Raw genomic sequence first — 21,031 nt, forward strand, 5'->3', positions numbered from 1 at the left:
GCGTAAGTTAGTTTAACTTGGATTAAGTAGTGTGTAATCCTAGGGACCGATGGCCTCAGCAGTTTGGTCCAATAGGAGCTTACCACAAATTTCCAAAATTTTAGCCGTCTATTAATACAAACAATGCCAATATTCCGGTCCCAGTCCAAATTTTTGAGAGGTTAGCCTATATTCTGAGGTAGATGCTGAAGCTACATATCCGTTCACCATCTTCCTCTACCGCTAGAATTGATCTCGTTCGTCTCGTGAGCTCCAGACCATTGAGACGCCCCCTTTTCGTTGTGTGTTGCTCAGCTGTTGCCGCCGACGTTCCCCCTGCGCTCTGTGGAGGCTGTCTGCGAGTCCGCGGCGCGTCTGCTCTTCATGAACGTTCAGTGGGCCAAGAGCGTCACCGCCTTCACTGCCCTGCCCATGAATGACCAGGTAAGAGATACAGCTAGTGGTTTCCCAGTCAGTATACTGCTCGGTCCACCCATATTTGGACTGAAGACTGCGTCAACAACACTTCAGATTTGAAAGTCCTGTGTTATTCACACGGTTTTTATGGGTTCTCCATTATACCTGTACGTATCAATAGTCTTGTGAGCATAATAAAATGATGAAAATGAAAGGTTTTTTAAGGTATTTAAGAAGTTCTGGAGGCTTATATTGCCGGTAAACCTTAATAATACACTTAGCTGCCCGGCATCTAGACACTCAACGTTTCAGGTCCAGTGCTTCCACAAGAGTCACTATTCTTTGGACGGCTGAACACTGATTAGTCCAGCGATACTGCGTCTGAAGAGCAGTGGCTCCTGAACAAGTTACTGACTTGAAAGTGAAATGTTCTGTGACCTTCCTCGGAAGTCACTATTCTTCAGGTGGCTGAGCCCAGTGCTTAACCCTCTGAAGAACAGCGACGCCTGAGGATAATACAAAGAGGTTCGTAGTAGACAGCTTCCTCAGGAATCACCAATCTTCAAATGGCTGAAACTGAGTCTGGCGCTACGCTTATCAGCCTGAAGAACATCAACTCCAGAAGAAGACATCACTTGAGGAAATGCCACGTTCAGGTCCAGTTTTGTGATATTCCTCAGCAATCACATTTCTTCACATGGATGGATGTTGTGATAGCCCAGTGCTTCTTTCAGTGAAGAAGTAACTGTCAACAAAATGCCAACCTCACGAGTGAATTATTTCTGGTTCCACAAGCTGCGACATTGTCGCGAATAAAACAGTGACCCGTATATACAATAAGTTTCGTTTAATTTACGTCTACGGGCACAAACGTTTTGTTAAGAGATTACCGGTTTCCCGGTTTCGCTCTATAATGACCATCATCAGATCTGTTTTGTAAATTTTAGGACTTAGTTTTTACAAAACAGATCTAATGATGGTCATTATAGACCAAAACCGGTAATCTGTAACAAAAAGTTTGTGATCGTAGACGTAAATTAAACGAAACTTACATTTCTGCTTCAGTGTTTGGATCTTTTTTCGTGATGCTACTCAGATGGCTCAGTGTTTGACAGGCCTAGCATTTATCTATCTGTGGACCGATGATACCACATCTGAAACGTTTCAGATCAAGTGCTGGGGATATCCTCAGGAGCCATCACTCTCCAGATGGCTAAATAATGTTATAGGTTCTGGGTTATCCATCTCAGTAATAGCGATTCCTCGGGAAAATGCCAATTACAGGAGAGAATAGTTTCAGGTCCAATGCTGGTATTTTCCTCAAGTGTCACTGTTCTTTAGCGGCAACGGCCTTCCCGCAGTTGATACACCGGTTCCAGTGAGATCACCTAAGTTAAGCGCTGTCGGGCGTTGTCGGCACTTGGATGGGTGACCATCCAGGCCGCCATGTGCTGTTGCCATTTTTCGGGGTGCACTCAACCTCGTGATGCCATTTGAGGAGCTACTCGACCGAGTAGTAGCAGCTTCAGTCTAGAATACTATCATTACGACCGGGAGAGCGGTGTGCTGACCCCACGCCCCTCGTATCTGCATCCTCCTCTGAAGATGACGCGGAGGTCGAATGGTTCCGATGGGCCACTTGTGGCCTGTAGACGGAGTGGAGTGGTCACTGATCTTTAGACGAGTGAATACTGTGGCAGGTCCAGTGGTTATGACTGAAGAACAGTAACTCCTAAGAATGGTAGCAGTTTCTTCCTCTTCTTATTATTATTATTATTATTGTTATTATTCTTAGCACATTCTCATTGGAGTAGGGTGCGCTTTTCGGTAAGTGCACACAATTTCTTACACTGTAACTCTTTCAGTGAGCTTAGACTTCTTGATCTTATATCAGCATTCATAGTGTCAAGCCATCGTAGTTCAGATCTCCCGCGGTGTCTCTGGTCTTCGACAGAGTGGTAGGCTGAGCTGATGAATGAAGTAGGTGGTAATAATACAGAGTGTCCATACTATCAAAGTCTCCATTCTCGCATCTGATCTTGATCAGAGCCACTCCATCCAGATGTCAGATCCTTATATTGTTGATATGGTTGAGCATGAAAAAGCCAGATAATCTTCTCAGCATATGCATTTCCATGGCATGTAGTGAGTCTTCAACAGCTCTAGGTATGGGCCAGCACTCGGTACCATATAATGCAACTGCTCTTACCATTAAGTAGTAGGTCTTCAATTTCAGGTGGGGTACCACAAAGAGTGCCAGTGGTGCCTCTGAATCTCATTCAGGACGCTTTGACTTTGGCTCGCACATCCTTATTTACATAGACGTCACTCACTTGTCGAGAACCTAGTTATTTGGATGTAACCTGGGCTCTTGACCCAAGGCGGTGAGGCGGGCAGTAATTCTGAGACGCGTTCTGTGGTGTGTCGACAGCTGCTGCTGCTGGAGGAGAGCTGGCGAGACCTGTTCGTGGTGGGCGCGGCGCAGCTGATGCTGCCTCTGGACGTGTCGCAGCTCGCGGCGCTGCTGGGCTCCAGCAGGTCCCTGGCGCTGCTGCACCAGCTCAGGCTCTTCCAGGAGGCTCTCCTCAGGTTCGCCCACATGGCCGTCGACGCGCACGAGTACGCCTGCCTCAGGACCATCGTCCTCTTCAAGACAGGTCAGCCACTTGACGCTCTCGCGTTCGTAATAAATTAGTCAATACTGTTGTTGTGTCCAGTCCGGCTTCCTCCCTGAATGCAGATTTATCCCTTCGAGGTCGCGTTAGAACCTAGGGCACAGGGTCAATAATATATAGACTGAGAAAGAAGGAAAGAAGGAAGATTGGGTTTAATGTCACATCGATACTCATGGAGCCAAAGCTCGGAATGGGGAAGGATCGAGAAGGAAGTCAGCCACGTCTTCCTGAAATGGACAATCCCGACGATTGCCTTAATACCCCACTGGCCATTAAAATTGCTACACCACGAAGATGACGTGCTACAGACGCGAAATTTAACAGACAGGAAGAACATGCTGTGATATGGAAATGCTTTTCAGAGCATTCACACAAGGTTGGCGCCGGTGGCGACACCTACAATGTGCTAACATGAGGAAAGTTTCCAACCGATTCCTCATACACAAACACCAGTTGACCGGCGTTGCCTGGTGAAACGTTGTTGTGATGCCTCGTGTAAGGAGGAGAAATGCGTACCATCACGTTTCCGACTTTGATCAAGGTCGGACTGTAGCCTATCGCGATTGCGGTTTATCGTATCGCGACATAGCTGTTCGCGTTGGTCGAGATCCAATGACTGTTAGTAGAATATGGAATCGGTGGGTCCAGGAGGTTAATACGGAACGCCGTGCTGGATCCCAACGGCCTCGTATCACTAGCAGTCGAGATGACTGGCATCTTATCCACATGACTGGAACGGATCGTGCAGCCACGTCTCGATTCCTGAGTCAACAGATGGGGACGTTTGCAAGACAACAACCATCTGCACGAACAGTTCGACGACGCTTGGGGCAGCATGGGCTATCAGCTCGGAGACCATGGCTGCTGTAACCCATGACGCTACACCACCGAAAGGAGCGCCTGCGATGGTGTACTCGACGACGAACCTGGGTGCACGAATGGCAAAACGTCATTTTTTCGGATTAATCCAGATTCTGTTTACAGCATCATGATAGTCGCATCCGTGTTTGGCGACATAGCGGTGAACGCACATTGGAAGTGTGTATTCGTCATCGCCATACTGGCGTATCGCCCGGCGTGATGGTATGGGGTGCCATTGGTTACGCGTCTCGGTCACCTCTTGTTCGCATTGACGGCACTTTGAACAGTGGACGTTACATTTCAGATATGTTACGACCCGTGGCTCTGCCCTTTATTCGATCCCTGCGAAACCTTACATTTCAGCAGGATAATGCATGACCGCATGTATCAGTTCCTGTACGGGCCTTTCTGGATACAGAAAATGTTCGACTGCTGCCCTGGCCAGCACATTCCCCAGATCTCTCACCAATTGAAAACGTCCGGTCAATGGTGGCCGAGCAACTGGCTCATCACAATACGTCAGTCACTACTCTTGATGAACTGTGGTATCGTGTTGAAGCTGCATGGGCAGCTGTACACGCCATGCAAGCTCTGTTTGACTCAATACCCAGGCGTATCAAGGCCGTCATTACGGCCAGAGGTGGTTGTTCTGGGTACTGATTTCTCAGGATCTATGCACCCAAATTGCGTGAAAATGTAATCACATGTCAGTTCTAGTATAATATATTTTTCCAATGAATATCCATTTATCATCTGCATTTCTTCTTGGTGTATCAATTTTAATACCCAGTAGTGAATATTTTGGAAGAAAATGGAAACCTACATCTGGATTGCCAAGCGGGGATGGAATCACTGACTTTGCAAATTAGAGTCTAGTGTTTTAACTTGACCTTAGCGTAAGTTTTGGTGGGCGTTAAGACATTTATCCTACTAGGACAAGAGACGATCAATTCCTATTTCGTAGAAAGTGGTCAGCTACTAACAGATTCACAACCGCATCCATAATTGTACTTCCTCGCCCGACTGAGACCGACCTCCATGCATATCCATCTGCAGATCACGAAAGATTTGAAAATCACACGGTGAAAGATCCCGGGTGTACGGATGATGCTGCAGTGTTTCCCAACCCAATGGCTGAAGCGCAGCCTTTGTTCGATTGACAGTGTGGGGTGGGCGTGATCGTGCTGTATACGGACAGCATTCCCGGGCATTTTCACTTTGTGGTGCGTCGCAGTTTCTGCAAAGTGTCTTCATGGCGCCGTGCACTGATTGCGGTTCCATGCTCTAGAACTCGACAACCAGAGCGCGCCTCTGTAGTAGAAGGATGTCATCGTGACCTTACGGGAACTTGTGCAAATAACTTCGTATTTCTTTGGGGTGCAGATGTGGGATGTTTCCACTATTGGCTTTGCCGTTCGCCCTCAGGCTGTCGGAATGCTGTCGGCTTTTAGTACCCGTAAGTCCATTAACTGAACACACTTACACAGACTATTTATTATGCACGTCAGGAACAGCTAATGAAATCCCCGACTCCTTTCAATACACAGATCCGGTAAGACATAATTTTTAGCTCTTCGACTTTTCCGACATTTCACGAAGTACAGCGAATTTGACAATCAACATTTTTCCATAGGTACTGCGGTTTTTTAAGTGGAATACCGATCCCTTAACCTACGCAGGGAAAGAATCACGTAAGTGCCACACCTGACACGTTCTGAGTCAGTGACTATAGAAATACACAGCGGTTACCGTTTTCCTCGGAACCGTACCGATTATAACGCCATTTTCTCGGTAACTGCCAAGAGTAAGGACGCAAATTGATTAAAAGTAAATTTTCCGTGCGTGTTCCGACAACCAGAACGAGGGTCCGGGAAGAATTAATGCGCGGCCACAGAACGATGCGGTCCGGCAATTTCAAAGAACCACTACCGGCCAGGCCGAAGGTCTTCGCCGAACTAATGGTCTGGTTTGAAATTCATGAGACGACCGAGCCTTCGTAGCAGCGCCGCGGTACACCGAGAGGGGCGAGGAATCGCGTGTCTGCCACAGCTAGGGCGTTGTACGACCTCTCGGAGTACGAGAGAGCTTTGTTCCTCAACATTTTCCACCACCAAAAACAAAACAAAACACATGGGAATTACGTTTGTAGCTTCTGAAACAAAGAACACATCCACCCGTCATATTCATTCACAATAAATCACGAAACTGAGCTCTTCAATTTTTGATTCAAACTATTTTGTATTGCAGTTCGCTCTTCAGGTCGACTGTCCCAGTGACGGGAGTCGCACATTGTCCACACTAAAAATACTGAGTTATTTCCTTAGCGATTTCTGCTTCGATAGTTTGCATTCAACGGTTGTGACTTACTGTACAGTCGAATGATCGCGTTTAATGAAAGGGAAGGATACGTTAAAATCAGATACCGACACATTATTTACTACTGTCGAAGAGTGTTCACTTCTCTACGGAAGTGTTTCTAACTAAATATGGGACATCAACACCTCACGCTATAAAAATATATGACGTTCGGAGCTAAAGAACATCGTACAAAGAGAGTCCTTAAGAAAATTTCATACCTTACATCAGCTGCCGCAAAACTTGATAACATATCCTGTGTCTGTTTTTTTTTCAAGCTTCCTATTACAATCTGTGTGAGTATGGAAAGCAAAGACTGTCATCTTGCAAATCAAGCAACACTTCGGTTCAAGTCGGAAGAAGGGGTACTCGAAATGGATACTATACATAAGAAGTGTAAGAACACATGTGGAAGCTTCTCATCCGTCTATAACATTTGTGACCGAATGAAAGTGGCATACTGAAGTAGATGTAACACTCAAAAACGTCAATGTGGTCTTTGAAAGTGGAAAACGCGTTCAACTCAGGCAGAAAAATAAAATACAAGACTGAAGGCAAGAGTTAGCCTAGGGGCAGTATATGACGGAATGTCTCTTGATAACGTACCTGAAATAAATCTGAATCTTTTTCGCACCCATGTTGGTCAATGTGCACTAATAAAATCAATGTGCTCACTGTTAGGTATTGTAATAATGATTTTTCTAAGCGTATTAAAAAGACATTAAATGCCAACACCAGTTGATATTCAATATTGGAGGTTTTTGCTTATCCTACTTGTTGCGCCCGAAAAGTGGATAAAGACAAGTTCAGAAACTTGTATAATTTTTGAATGTTATTTCGATATTGTCAAACTGTTACCTTCCCTTAATGTTTGTTGTAAATGTTCATTTCCTAATATCAACTAGAATTACTTTGCGCATATCCGCACGTCTCGTGAGCAGCATGTCTCATAACAAAGACCCGAAGTTCTAAACTAGAAATAAATGGTCGCTACGATGATTTCACGAAGCAAGTAATCAAAAGTCGTTTACTAATTATTCCTTGAGGAAAGATGCATAATCCGTAACTACCTTCCACTTATTTACTTTTCACTCTTCAGTGCTGGTGCAGCGTTATGCGATAGCAAACTCGTAGCTGTTCGTGTCAGTGTTTTTTGTGTCCGGAGCTTAATTGGTTGTGAGTCTGGTGCACGGTGATAACCTTCTGATAGCATATACATGATATAAACTTGAAGTTCACAAACAAGGAGTATTAGGCAGAAGGATGGGAGGTTAAAATTCATGCTCCATCGGAACTGAGGTTATTATACATGTAATGGGAAAGGAAATCGGTTGGGATGTTTTTGCAGGGAAAGAATCAACGGCGACTTTCTTTGTACCACTCTAACCGACATTGCTTTTTTTGTGATCATCGAATTCTGGGCAGCAGTTCGGCCATAAAGAAATAAACGTGATTGCCCCCCGATGAATCATTTTATCACAGACCTCTGAATCTGAATTACGTTGGAAATCCTATGCGACAGTTGTCGAGGATGTCCGTGGAGTACGCTTTAAAGTTCCGTGGAACCTATCAAATATGTATGTACATCTTCCAGGGCGATGAATGCGTGCAGAGCTTCCGTATCGTTCCTTATTCACAAATATAGCGTGTGTTCTAAATGTAGCTCCTGTGCAGTGTCTGTTAGGGAATGCTCGAACCTGGGACCAACTACGGCCCGTTTCAACTCAGTTCTCACCTTTGATCCATACAGAAGACAGCTACAAAATACTGACGAACAGGAGATGCGTGCCGCTGGCGGCTGCATAGGCCAACGGCAACAAAACCCGTTCCTTGAGGCCTCAGGAGCTTCTTGTCTGCATAGTGTATCTGTCTCCTGGTTCACAGACCACACGAGCTTCTGCAACGTTGTCAATTCCTGACTTGCATTCGTTTTGCACCCTAGATAACATTAGGGATGTAGCCAACGTTTCGGCGTTAATCAGAGCAGTGCCAGGAAGTTCCAACACGAGACATTCACCTCGTTTCTCATGCTCGCATTGCTACTCAGACGCAGCTAACCAGAAAAAATAGATTAGAGACGCCGTTTAGGATTCTGCAAACTACATAATTCGTTCTCTACTTTCAGAAACAGCCCTTCCGATGTCCTTAATCACCATTTCCGAACTGAGGTGCTGCTCAGTTCCTAATGTCCACGACATCGATGTGGTATTTTTCCTTCAATTTTCATCACCATCCTTGTTCCTAAACGCAGCTTTACGTATTTACCGACGAATCAGAAACCGTCTATGGGCTACGTAAGGCCACCACAGCAAAAGTTTTGACTGTCGGTTGCTCCTTACGAAGACGATGGAGGTAATCGTCGAAAGTTCCTAGGTTTTACCCTAAAATGACGCGGGAAGAAGTCCGAGAATGTTTTATACAACAACCTGTCACAATATTTCTAAGAATCATTAATTCGCAGCAGCAATTATATGTGATGCAAGATTCGTTACGTGAGAGGGTCGTTGCCCTGTGACTCTATATGGCCACTAAAGTCAACTGACATTCCCAACGCTCGGAACTGGGCACGTACAGGTCATATCACCGCTGTGAACCCCACGTCTCCCTAGCGTATCTGTTATCAGTAACAAGTACGACACAGTTCGTGAGTCCACAGGTGTAACCGGCAAACCAGAGGAAGTTGAGTCAGAGAAGACATAAGGGAAAGACCCTCCAGCAAGAAAAGAGAAAGCTTACTTTATCAAACTCAGGAGGAAACGACTGAAGGGAACAGCGTTCCCATCATTTATAAGCTCGCATAGTTACTGTCTGCACGGCTGTGTTCACTCCTAGTGCTTAGTGGGCGATGACGGTTACACTATACTTCGATTTTATATGTTGTAAATCATAATAATGTCAATGTTGTGAGAGTTTTTTACTATTAAAGTTCTTAAATCAATAGCATGACAAGCTTCTCTCAAATTTTCGGCAGAATGCCTGTCAAATGATGTGTTTTTCTGAAACAGTTTCTTCGACATGATGGTAAAGCGATGCAGTAACCAGTCATGAAAACATTATTATTATTATCATATTAAATATTTAATATATTTTGTTTTTGTTCTTATTATTATTAAAATCGGAGAATCCTAAGCAGCTATAAGAGTGCCTAACAGGAAGTTGTATTAGCGTGTTTGGTGGAAGGAGGGCTTGATGGGGGGGGGGGGGGGGGAGAAGCAGCAAACGGTAACCCCCTGAAGCGAACCCTGGATCCACGCCTGAGCAGAAGACCGTTTAACTGATGGCCAGTGGTCTAAACGTTCTCCTCCGAAGCTCCCTGTGGACAAAAGTTGTGCAAACCGGCGGTCGTCATTACATACTCGCAGCGACTCTGACACAGGGGTTTTCCACTGCCGTTAGCCGCTAGCCTAATCGCTCGCTACCTGCGGCCGTTGTTCTCCATAAGACAGGAATCCAACTACGGTTTACCTTGAGGCATTCCTCCGTCTTGTTCAAGAGGTTATCGCACTTGTAGATCTACACGGCTTCTCAGAACGAACAAGTGAGGCCATTTCTTTCTGCAGATAGAATGGGGATTTTGGCCAACCTTATACAAAGGTGCTGAGGACGTCGTAGCCATTTGTTGACATATTACCTGCCGGCTATTGTCCCAAGATGTTCGGAGGATGTTTATTTATTTTTGCGGCATTCCATCAGCACAGCTGGCTGGCATTGTTGAAGAGTCCCTCTCCATTGCTGGTGACGGACTCTAGTCGAGTCCCCGAGCTGAGTGTGTGTCTGCATGTCACACCAAAGTCTCAGGGATTTTCCGTGGTCATTACCGCTGTGATTCTCCCCTTGTTACCTGCAACAATGGTTTCTTGCGATATGGGAATTCAGGATCCGTTTACCATGAGCTTTTCTTCTCCCTCGTTGAAACTATTGTCATGTTGGTGAATTTGTATGCCTTCCCTGAACAAACGGGAGTGATAGCTCTCATCCACAGCGAAATCCTGCGTATGAGCGAATATTACTATGTGGTCTGCTTCACAATGGGCATGCTCCGTCACGGCTTAATTCTGTCCCAGACTGCAAAAATGTTTATGAGCCTGGCACTGATAGAGCATTCCGTCATTCGAACACAGACTTTTCCATGTGTACGCGGTATGCGGTATATTCCCGACATTGCGAGTGGGTTCATTTCGCCTCTTACCGATCTGCGACACTTATTCATTTTCTCCTGTTTCTTGGAGATGATTTGAGGAATTGTACAATTATCTCCCCTTGTATCGATTTTCGATACAAGCTGTGGTCCAGATTCTCACCATCCCTTATGATCAGAAGGTCTAGAACCTTTGGTTGTTGACCGTTTTCTAGCAAATTTGATGTGGGCATGGAGACCGTTCGGATGTCTTAGGAAGACACTTACCTATTACCATGGTTCCACACGACGAGTGTGTCATCCATGTACCTGAGCCACTGTCGTTTTACGGAGTACTGAATATAGTGTCAGCTTTTCGAATTACTCCTTTAAAAAATTGGCAGTCGCTGGATTTGATAGACTTGCTATGCAGTTCCTTCCAGCTGTTCCTAGAAATTACCATTTCACATAAAAGTAATCTGACATGCTCCATGCATGGGAACAACTTGATTACTTCATCTGCGAAAAGGGGAAGAATGCGCTCTTGGTAGTGTAACCTTGTAAATAGCGAAACATCTGAAGTGACCAGGTTGTTGTTCGGCACAACTTTTCAGTTCATTCTGAACGCATTCGTCTCATCCTTGTGCGGTTGCAGCAGCTGCGCCAGATGTTCCGGGAGTTCGTGTTTCGGCTAGTGGTAGTTATGATTTATCGCGGAAGAAGCCCAGTAGACAAGGCCGGCAGGCGGCGGGATCCGAGCCGGATACATCGCACGATCAATTCAATTGACGTGAAAAGTTCTGATTTGGAGCAGCAGCTAAAGATGACATAGGGAAATGGACAATATGATTCCAGAGCACAGTCAACATTGTGTTCATTAGGCATAAAACAAAAGCGCAACCGCGGGAGGAAACCGTAGCCTTACGGAGGGAACCAAACCAATGTTCAGCTCAAATGGCTTAGGAAAGGAACAGAGAATTTAAATCGGAATTAGTAATTTGAGACTTCCCGTCTAATAACCTGCAGTGACAGATTACGGGAGCTGTACCTAAAATTGACTGTGGCCATTGTGATTACGTGTTGGTGCAGTGACTGCAGCAGAAAGTTGTTTATTTTTTAATGCTGCCAGTCACAATATTTATTTAACATGATATTATACCTTTCCAGAATGTGTTGCTGCTCACCAAGCGATTATTATTGCTTGCATACTAAAACAGTTACCAAATGGTTAATTTCAGAGTATTTCAGCAACTTTTGTTATCATATGTATGCAATAAAAAACATTTGATGAGCAGAAAGACATTCTAGAAACAGCGTTAATTCATTGTATCTATGCACGTTACACATCTTCTCTTAAACTACTGCCGGCCGGTGTGGCCGAGCGGTTCTAGGCGCTACAGTCTGGAACCGCGCGACCGCGACAGTCGAAGGTTCGAATCCTGCCTCGGGAATGGATGTGTGTGATGTCCTTATGTTAGTTAGGTTTAAGTAGTTCTAAATTCTAGGGGACTGATGACCTCAGAAGTTAAGTCCCATAGTGCTCAGAGCCATTTGAACCATTTTTGACGCCGGACGAAGTGGCCGTGCGGTTCTAGGCGCTGCAGTCTGGAACCGCGACACCGCTACGGTCGCAGGTTCGAATCCTGCCTCGGGCATGGATGTGTGTGATGTCCTTAGGTTAGTTAGGTTTAACTAGTTCTAAGTTCTAGGGGACTAATGACCTCAGAAGTTGAGTCCCATAGTGCTCAGAGCCATTTTTGAACCATTTTTGACACTGTGTACTACGTATCAGTAAATTGTATAGGAAGTCACAATCATTAATGGTGCCTACACTGGTACCTTTTAACATGGTTAAACAGAGTTTACAGTAATTAACAGCGAAAACTGATGCAGGTAAAAGTATACGATAACATAAGCAAAGGCCTCCCATTAAATATGCACTAACAAACGAGCCGTTAAGGAGAAATACGAGAAGTGTATTCAACCAAAGACGTCAGTATGAAATATTATCGTAGTTGGTTCAAATGTATTTGAAATGTAAACTTTTTAATCACATCCCCTTCTAATTAGGATCAAATATTACCCATGACCGCGGTTAAAAAGGAGTACACTACTGCGTCAACAAGTTACAAGTTACAATTTACTGCACACAGGTACCTATTAAAATGTTGCACGTGTGGTCCTCGTATTTTGATGCAATACTACCGTCGTGTCTGTAGCAAGTTACGAATTTTTTGAAACACAACCGAATCACGTCCTAATCTTGAAAGAACCGGATAATTCGCTACTCCAGTTATTCAACCGTTTCGACGGGATGCTGTACACCTTACCTGAGGAATGATTAGAGATAGATTAATCAAGAATTAAGTTCAGATGATCCTGCAAGCCGAAGTACAAGCACTAATAGACCCATCCGCATTGAACCGTATTGGTGGATGAGATGTCGTCTTACAGCAGTAGTAGTTAATTATTTCATACACTGTAAACTTGAAACTACTGAAGAAATGAAAATATAAAGCGATATGGACTGCTTTAAATGCAGTTTTTAAATCAGATTACCAAGGTGGATACTGAGCCTCATTGCTTTCGAATACGGTTTCGGAGTATTTACCACTGCTCCATCTAAATGCGAAAAGTATACAGACACGCCCAAAATTACCAAACACGTCGAAGAAAATGTTGTACTGAAACATAAGTAGCGCGGATTCAGAAAAAATCGTTCTTGTCGAGCATAACTCGCTCTTTATTCACAGGCCATCTCTAATTGATTCCATATTTCTAGGTTTCCAGGAGGCATTTGACACATTTCCTGACACGTGCTTCTAATGAATCTGCGTTCCTATGGAACACCGACTCAGTTCTTCTATGAATTCGTTATACTCTCTGAGAAACGTAGCAGTTCGCAGTAACTGACGGGAATCCTAGTGAAACCGAAGCAATATGTAGGTTTTTCCAGGGAAGTGTTATAGGTCCTCTTTTGTTCTTAATTAATGAAAATTATTTACGAGACAATCTGAGCAGCTCTCTTAGACTGTCTGCAGATGATACCGTCGTTTGGGGTCCAATAAAGTTATCTGAAGATGAAAACGAATTCAAACTGGTTTAGGCGAAATATCTGTATAGTATGAAAAGTGGCGATTGTCCTTGAAAGACTAAAAAGTATGCAGTGCAGCACACGATTACGAAAAAATCGGTATTACTATTACGAACAACTTAAAATGGAATTTTTGGAAATTTGTGGTAATGTCTTATGGGACCAAACTGCTGAGGTCATCGGTCCCTAAGCTTACACACTACTTAATCTAACTTTAACTTACGCTAAGGACAACACACGCACCATGCCCGAGGGAGGACTCGAATCTCCGGCGGGGGAAGCCGCGCGGACCGTGACAAGACTCCGCAGACCGCGCGGCTACTCCGCGTGGCAACTTAAACTGGAATAGTCACATAGAAAATGCTGTGGGGAAGATGAACCAAATACTGTCTACGGAAGAGACGGCCTACACTACGCTTGTGCGTCCTCTTCTGGACTATGGCTTCGCCGTGAGTGATCCCTAACGAATAGGATCGACAGAGGACATCGAAAAATTTCAAAGATGGTGGGCTCCTTTTGTATTATCACCAAATAACGGAGAGGGTGTCATGTATGCGATAAGAGAGTTAGGATGAAAATCTTCAAAACAAAGGCGTTTTTCGTTGCGGATGATATCTTTTCATGATAGTGCACTCATCAGTTTCCTTCTCCGAATGCACAATATTTTCTTGAGTCCTGGAGAAACCACCGTCGTAGCAAAATAACAGTAACTGGCGCTCTCTTGGAAAGATTTAGACGTTCATTTATCCCATTTGCTATTGGAGAGTAGAATGGTCGAGAAATAATATGAAACTGATTCTATGAACCCCTTCCCAGGCATTAATGCGTGAATTGCAGAGTAGTCATGTAGATGTAAGCTTCGTTACCTAAGTACTCAAACATTCGTATAGCTGCAAATTAAACGAATGGAAAAAAGAGTATTACTAGCTTTCGCTGCCAAGACTTCGGCGGCCATTACGTCATACTACCTTTTTGCCCCAGTCTTCACCTGCGTACGTTATGTCACATACATTGTACACACATGCCACAATTTCACACAAATTTGTACTCATATTTCTTCCGTATCTAGCGCATTTCGCCCTTTATTTTCGTCCGAATTTTGAGGCAAATTGTAATTCTGCCAGTAACTGACTGTTGTCTCGAGAAGAAGGACTGTCTTTGGCAACGGACTCTGCAGTGTTTTAGACCACGCTACTCGGTAGAGGACGTTATATGTATCTCTAGCATTGATCTTTGGCCCTGAAACACAATGTGGTTGATGTATTGAACAACTCAAATGAGACAGATTGCGCTTCATGCTTTCAAAGTACTTCAATTCAACTAATTACGAGAAAGAAATAGAAACAGGTAGTTTTCTGAAGTTTCTAGAAGTCACCGTTTGTCATCTTTAGCTGCACCCAACGCGGTAGCAGGCGTATCTTACTTCGAAAAGTGGTTTCAGGAAAATAATGAGTCATGAATATACAAAATTTCATTAAAATTTCTCCAGACATTCCCGAGTTACGTTTCTACGTCACCCTCTTTTTAACGCCACCATATAGGTGGTAGGTGGTTCTTACCGCACAGAAACCTTCGCACAGCAACTGAACAATGTTTCGTCATAATCGGATGAATGATATAGGAACGGGCAGAAGATGAACATTTTTTATACAAGACGGAAAAAAATCGGAAACTAAGGAGGCGTTGTGCGACAAAAACGAAAGTTGGTTGACATGTTTCAACATCTGAAAAATGACGTCTATTCCAATTTCGTGCCAGTCGAATAAGAGTGGCGCTAGTATATGCGGATGCATATCAGGTGTTCTTTAAATACAGGCTGTAACGGTTTTGAACGTTTTTAAGAATGTCTTTAAGACCACAAAGACGCCGTACCAACACCTCACTGAGTTTGAACGAGGTCGTTTAATAGGGTTACGAAATGTTAGATGTTCCTTCTCCGATACTGGAGAAGGACTTGGCAGGAATGAGTCACTGTAGATGGCTGCTGGCAGCGGTGGTCAATAGAATGTGCGGTCACAAGATCGCGTGTCCCCGGACGAGCACGTGGCGCTACCGAGAGGGTATACCTATTGTTCGGCGTATGGCTCTGACGCATCGTAGAGCATCTGCAGCAGCAATTTGAGCAGCAGTTGGCACCACAGCAACAAAACGAACTGTTACAAGTCAATTACTTCAAAAACAGCTCCGAGACAGACGCCCTGTAACAAGCATTCCACTGACCCCAAACGACCGCCATTTCAACTTCAATGGTGTCAGTCGTGAGCTCACTAGAGGGCAAGGTCTGTTGTGTTTTCTGATGAAAGCTGGTTCTGCCAGTGACGGCAGTGTGTTGGCTAGGAGGCAGCCGGTTGAAGGCCTACAACCAACCTGTCTGTGCGCTAGACAAGCTAGAGCTCCCCCTTGAGCTACGGTCTGGGGTATGATTTCGTCTGACAATAGCAATACTTTCATAGTTACCATACGCACCCTGACTGCGAAACTGTACGACAGTGTATTGGACCTGTTGTGCTGCCATTCATGAACAGCCTTCTGGGGGGTGTTTCCCAAAATGATAACGCCGGCTCACAAAATGGCTCTGAGCATTATGGGACTTAACTTCTGAGGCAGTCAGTCCACTAGAACTTAGCACTACTTAAACCTAACAAACCTAAGGACATCACAGACATCCATGCCCGAGGCAGGATTCGAACCTTCGACCGTAGCGGTCGCGCGGTTCCAGACTGTAGCGCCTAGAACCGCTCGGCCACTCCGGCCGGCGCCGGCTCACAAACCACTGTTATAACCCATCGTGCTCTAGAGTGTGTCGGCATGTTGCATTGGGCTGCTAGATCACCAGATCTGTCTACAATCGAGCACATATGCGACATCATCAAATGACAACTCACGGTCATCGACGAACAGCGTTAACCGTCCCTGTACTGACCACCAAGCGCTGCAGGCATGGAACGCTATCCCTCAAACTGACATCCTAAACCTTATGCGCAGTGCATGCACGTTTGCCTGCTTGCATTCAACATTCTGACTGCTACACCGGTTATTAATTTACCATAATTTCACATTAACAATGACTTATCTCACACTTACATTAACCTGTGATCTTGCAATGTTAATCAAATATATTTCAGCTACACAAATGTATTCAGAAAATTTTGTTGCTCTACATTAATTTTTTTAATGTTCCGATTTTTTTGTATCAGTGTATATGGTGTTAAGATGTAATGCCAGTGGGAAAGAGATATGAACGGACTGAGTGCCAAATAGGAGGTACAAAGTTAGAGCAGGTGGACGGTTTCAAGTGCTTAGGATGCATATTCTCACAGGATGGCAAAATAATGAGAGAACTGGAAGCGAGGTGTAGGAAAGTTAATGCAGTGAACGCTCAGCTACTGTCTACTCTCTTCTGCAAGAAGGAAGTCAGTACCAAGACTAAGTTGTCTGTGCACCGTTCAATCTTTCGACCATCTTTGTTGTATGGGAGCGAAATCTGGGTGGATTCATGTTACCTTGTCAACAAGGTTGAGGTTACGGATATGAAAGTAGCTAGGATGATTGCAGGTACTAGTAGATGGGAACAATGGCAGGAGGGTGTCCACAATGAGGGAATCAAAGAAAAACTGGGAATGAACTCTATAGATGTAGCAGTCAGGGCGAACAGGCTTAGATGGTGGGGTCATGTTACACGCATGGGAGAATCAAGGTTACCCAAGAGACTCATGGGTTCAGGAGTAGAGGGTAGGAGGAGTCGAGGTAGACCAAGGAGAAGGTACCTGGATTCGGTTAAGAATGATTTTGAAGTAATAGGCTTAACATCAGAAGAGGCACCAATGTTAGCACCGAATAGGGGATCATGGAGGAATTTTATAAGGGGGCTATGCTCCAGACTGAACGCTGAAAGGCATAATCAGGCATGATGAGTGTATATTAGATGATCATACTGTGCGAGATTGGGTTCTCGCGTTGGTTCAGTGGACACCCGCTGTGTGACCGCGCGGAGCCGTCATCGCGCGCCAGCTTATTTTGACACTCGGCACTGTCCTGACCGCGAGGAGGCCGGCCTGCCCCCTGCGGACCCTGACACACGCGTTCACAAAGCTAGCCGAGTGTCGGCGCAAGTAGGAGCCGAGAGCCAGCCAGCCAGACGTGGGTCCGTCGAGGGCATTCCGGGGCCCGCTGCCGGCGCTGCTTGTTTGCGAAAAACAGCGTCGGCGAGCCTTGTGCTGCGGGTCGGATTAGCAGACGCGTCGCTGGTCAAAGCCCCGCCCAAGGCCGCGGCCGACAGATCTGCCCGATCGCCGCTCTCGCTAATGGCCAGCCAGGGCCCTACCCGCCGCCTCGCCGCCAACTCCGGCCGTCTGCCCTGGAGCAACTCCGTGCCTCCACGTCACAGGGGGTCTGCACACGCACACACACACACACACACACACACACACGCACGCACACACACAGACGAATACAAAAATATTCCTCCAACCGACGACTTGTCACCTCATGGTACTTTGATGGGTCCGCCGCTGTTGGCGATATATCGGTATACATCAGCAGCGTTCGATAAATAATGAAACACCTTTTTTCGGCGAGTTTCGGTTTAAAAAAGGCAGAATTTGTTGTAAGATGTCGCGGAATATTCCCGCTTCAGCCCCTATAGTTTCATGAAGTTCACATGGGTGAGGATGCTACACTGCTGGTGATTAAAATTGCTACACCAGGAACAAATGAAGATGATAAACGGGTATTCATTGGACAGATATATTATACTAGAACTGACATGTGATTACATTTTCACGCAATTTGCGTGCATATATCCTGAGAAATTAGTATCCAGAACAACCAGCCCTGGCCGTAATAACGGACTTGATACGCCTGGGCATTGAGTCAAACAGATCTTGGATGGCGTGTACAGGTGCAGCAGCCCATGCACCTTCAACACGATACCTCAGTTCAAGAGTAGTGATTGGCGTGTTGTGACGAGCCAGTTGCTCAGCCACCATTGACCAGACATGTTCAATTGGTGACAGATCTGGAGAATGTGCTGGCCAGGGCAGCAGTCGAACATTTTCTGTATCCAGAAAGGCCCGTACAGGACCTGCAACATGCGGGCGTGCATTATCCTGCTGAAATGTAGGGTTTCGCAGGGATCGAATGAATGGTAGAGCCACATGTCGTAACACATCTGAAATGAAACATCCACTGTTCAAAGTGCCGTCAATGCGAACAAGAGGTGACCGAGACGTGTAACCAATGGCACCCCATACCATCACGCCGGGTGATACGCCAGTATGGCGATGACGAATACAAGCTTCCAATGTGCGTTCACCGCGATGTCGCCAAACACGGATGCGACCATCATGATGCTCTAAACAGAACCTGGATTCATCCGAAAAAATGACGTTTTGCCATTCGTGCACTCCGGTTCGTCGTTGAGTACACCATCGCAGGCGCTCCTGCCTGTGTTGCAGTGTAAAGGGTAACCGCAGCCATGGTCTCCGAGCTGATACTCCATGCTGCTGCAAACGTCGTCGAACTGTTCGTGCAGATCGTTGTTGTCTTGCAAACGTCTCCATCTGTTGACTCAGGGATCGAGAAGTGGCTGCACGATCCGTCACAGCCATGCGGATAAGATGCCTGTCACCTCGACTGCTAGTGATACGAGATCGATGGGATCCAGCACGGCTTTCCGTATTACCCTCCTGAACCCACTGATACCGTATTCTGCTAACAGTCATTGGATCTAAACCAACGCGAGCAGCAAAGTCGCGATACGATAAACCGCAATCGTGATAGGCTACAATCCGACCTTTATCAAAGTCGGAAAGTTGATGGTACGCATTTCTCCTCCTTACACTAGGTATCACAACAACGTTTCACCAGGCAACGCCGGTCAACTGCTGTTTTTGTATGAGAAATCGGTTGGAAACTTTCCTCATGTCGGCACGTTGTAGGTGTCGCCACCGGCGCCAACGTTGTGTGAATGCTCTGAAAAGCTAATCATTTGCATATCACAGCATCTTCTTCCTGTCGGTTAAATTTCGCGTCTGTAGCACGTCATCTTCGTGGTGTATCAATTTTAATGGCCAGTAGTGTATGTTTCGGAGATTTTAATTATGAATAGACGTAGGGAAGGTTTATTAAAACCTTCGAATTTGCAAGTGATTGGCTGTTTACTATTTCTACAAGAAGCTGTTTGCTATTTGTTTTATCTCTTCTACCTTCAGTATTTCAAAGACTGTAAACCGGGCGGAGTGGTTGAGCGGTTCTAGGCGCTACAGTCTGGAACCGCGGGACCGCTACGGTCGCAGGTTCGAATCCTGCCTCGGGCATGGATGTGCGTGTTGACCTTAGGTTAGTTAAGTTTAAGTACTAAGTTCTAGGGGACCGATGACGTCGGAAGTTGAGTCCCATAGTGCTCAAAGCCATTTGAACCATTTTGAAAGACTGTATTCCAGTCGGAACTTTCAAATGCTTTGTCTAATTTTACAAGTGCAGTAAATGTAGGTCTGACTTTCTTCAGACTGTTGTCTAGGGTAAGTCGTTGGGCTATAGCAACTCTAATGTTATCTGCAGTTTCGACTCACTCATGCGGTTGCTGACCGATTAAACTGCACGGCAGGCAGACCTGTGGCGCGTCGTTCGAAGCAGATATCGTTAGGCGGGCAGTGCACAGTGTAGCAGAGCGTGAGTGGGGCCCATTGTGTTTGCTGGCGGCGGGCACTTGTCTCAGGGGACCGTTACTCGCTACAGCCAGAGGCGGCTTGTTTCCTTGCTCTGAGAGCCCACCAGCTCACCAGCTGCCTCCTCTGTGCCAGGGAGGGTCCTCACCGCCGCCCGACAAGCACCGCGCCCGGAGCTACTCCAGGAGGGCACAAGTGGGACGTGACGCGATGCGGGCGACCATCTTACGACCTCCCGCCTCACACCAACACCGCGATTTTTACCTGCTCAACACACTAACACAGTCATGTGCCCAAAACAGCGTCCTGCAAACTACGCCCAGTGAAATTTGCGCCTAGAAAATGTCAAGGAAAGCTGCATTAACTCTTCCTGTTCTAGCTTCACAACTTGCTCCCCCCCCCCCCCTAACCCCCAGATAGAACAGACTAGGGATACACAGGGTGGTCAGAAACAGTATGACAACTTCCAAGGGTGTTGCAGCCTTGATTTTGCTAATAGTAATTCTTAAGAAAGAAATCTGATGCGTTGCGCCATTTCCGAGTTAATCAGGATTGAAGTTAGCCCGCCGAGCCGTTGCGCCCGAAAATTCGTCTGGCCTCCAGAGACGGTGTCGCCAAACTTGTTCTTCGTTCGGTTTTCTAAAACCATACAAGAGAGCGGTACAAAAACTGGCCATGAGATGGCACTAAGAATCGAGCTCGAGCCAAAGGCTGAGCAGTGTCATGTGCTATCAACAACGCTAAGATAATAACTGACACTGATTATTGTATCTGGCGAGCCGATTGAATTTGCGCGCGCAACGACCTGATTGTCTAACTTCGAAGCTAACTCGGAAACGGCCAAAGTATCGACTATTTTTTTAAC

At 45.7% G+C, this 21,031-nt stretch overlaps 1 protein-coding gene across 1 annotated transcript in view; it reads left to right on the plus strand.

Annotated features, from left to right (window-relative positions):
* The window catches only part of LOC126152378 (nuclear receptor subfamily 2 group E member 1), a 75,533-nt gene that overhangs the window by 46,654 nt on the left and 7,848 nt on the right, over positions 1-21,031 (plus strand). Inside the window, exons 6-8 of the mRNA XM_049916003.1 lie at positions 295-423; positions 2,828-3,053; positions 17,510-17,848. Of these exons, the coding sequence (XP_049771960.1) occupies positions 295-423; positions 2,828-3,053; positions 17,510-17,848 (694 nt within the window). The remainder of the gene's footprint in view (positions 1-294; positions 424-2,827; positions 3,054-17,509; positions 17,849-21,031) is intronic.

Source organism: Schistocerca cancellata, chromosome 2 (assembly GCF_023864275.1).
Source record: "Schistocerca cancellata isolate TAMUIC-IGC-003103 chromosome 2, iqSchCanc2.1, whole genome shotgun sequence".
Taxonomy (NCBI): Eukaryota; Metazoa; Arthropoda; class Insecta; order Orthoptera; family Acrididae; genus Schistocerca; species Schistocerca cancellata.